The 1782-nt window shown below is 44.2% G+C and overlaps 1 protein-coding gene across 1 annotated transcript in view; it reads right to left on the minus strand.

The window, feature by feature from the left end:
* PLK4 (polo like kinase 4) overlaps window positions 1–77 on the minus strand; it is a 12425-nt gene extending 12348 nt beyond the window's left edge. The window contains exon 1 of the mRNA XM_031063750.1: window positions 26–77. Coding sequence (XP_030919610.1) covers window positions 26–77 — 52 coding nt within the window. The remainder of the gene's footprint in view (window positions 1–25) is intronic.
* Between the last annotated feature and the right edge of the window lie 1705 nt (window positions 78–1782).

A 1782-nucleotide genomic window follows, 5' to 3' on the forward strand; every position in this document is an offset into this window, starting at 1 on the left:
GCCCCGGGACGAGGCTGCGTCTGACGCAAGCGCGTCACGCAGCGGCCGGGCTGGGAGGCGGAGGAGCCGCCGCGCATGCGCGGGGCGTGCCCGGGCAGCCGTTAGGGCGCGTGCGCCGTGAGGGGAGCGCGTGGCGCCTCAGGGCGGGGTGTCCCACAACGGGGGAGTCCTGGAGTATTTGGGGTTATCCTGAAAATCCTCTGGTCACTCTCCCCGCTGCCAGGGGCAGGGACACACCCCCTGCATCAAGTTACTAGAATTGGTTTGGGCTGGGGAAAAGATTTTTATTTTTGTTGGTTTCTGTTTGCCCCCTGAACGTCTTGTTGTCTCCTGTAGCAGGGGAATGCTCCCGATGTTATTTTCGCCACGGCAGGAATTCAGGATGAAAGGAGGAGGTGGAGTGATTTAGCGCTTCAGCTTCTCCAGTGTTTGCCAGCTTGTGGCTGTAAACTCAAGCAGTTTCCCCGAGACCTATCAAATTTCATTGTTGAAATAAAATACAGCTAAAATCAAGCTGCACTTTCTCCTTCATGCCCTCCTTCATGGGTGTAAAATGGATTGTGGATAAGCGTTTGTGTTAATCACTGAGAGTCCTTACAGATAAACCAGGAGCTGTGTGAATTAACATCACTGGCTTGAGTAACTAGGGTGGAAGATTAGTAAAAAAGAGACTTAATTTATTTTCAAGGCCAGATTATTTCCCTGAAGAATGATGAAGGTGCAGCTCCACTGATTGCCCGGCCTGCAACGTGCAGTGAAATGATGCTTTCCTCTGTTCCATTAAAAAGGAACTGGAATCACTCTTCTGTTGTTGGGTTGCATTTATGACTGCAGGGGTCAGCATCTGCTGCGAGCACAGCCCGTGAGACAAACCAACCATGGAACAAATCCTTTGCTAACACTTTTTATCACAGAGCACAGATACCTAATCTTGTTCTCAAGGCTTAAGCATTGCTAGAAATGCTATGATAAAATCTTCTTTAAAGAGTTTTAGGAGAGTAAAAGGACTCTCTTAAAATAGGGCATGCAGGCCTTCCTTCAACTATTGCATGACCAAAATGTAAAGATTTTGGACATCATCAAGTGGAGAAGTCTGATTAGCAGCAAAAGTAAAAAGGAGCTGAGTAGGAAGGATGATAAAAAGCAAAAGGCAGCATAAAGTTAGATTTTAAAAATTGTAATACATCTTCGTTTGTTGCTCTGCAGCTCTGCTTGTGTCTTGGACACAAATCCATGTTATGTTTGCGGTGGGTTTATTGTGTAGTTTTTTGTTAATTTACTTTATTAAAGGGAAAATACGTGATCATGGAGACTTGGCTGCTTCTGTCTCTTTTTCACTAAATTGAATTCTGTGTTTCTACAAAGAATAGAATATTTTATCAAATGAGAATTTGCTTTGATTTTATGCCCGCCCACACAAATGCTCTTGGAGCTCACCTTTCAGCTTTGCTTTCAGAGATGAGAAACCCTGCTCTTGTCATTTAGAATCACCTGTCTGATTAAAACTTGAGTGGTGAAAAGCAAAATTTCTGTCAGTAACAATTCATTTCCAGGCACTTGTTTCAGTCTGGTATTTCAGCAGTTTGATCATGAATTTTGGAACATACTTGCTGGGTGTCCACTGTTTACAGTGGTCTGCAGTCTTCATACCCTGCTTCTTAGTCATAATTGCAATAAGTACATTTTACAGATGAGCAGAAAAAGGGATTTCCACTCACATACTTGATCTTAAAATGCACTGGGCCAAAATGTGTGAGAACAAAACCTGTCTTGATTATGCTG

This window comes from Geospiza fortis, unplaced genomic scaffold (assembly GCF_000277835.1).
Source record: "Geospiza fortis unplaced genomic scaffold, GeoFor_1.0 scaffold276, whole genome shotgun sequence".
Lineage (NCBI taxonomy): Eukaryota > Metazoa > Chordata > Aves > Passeriformes > Thraupidae > Geospiza > Geospiza fortis.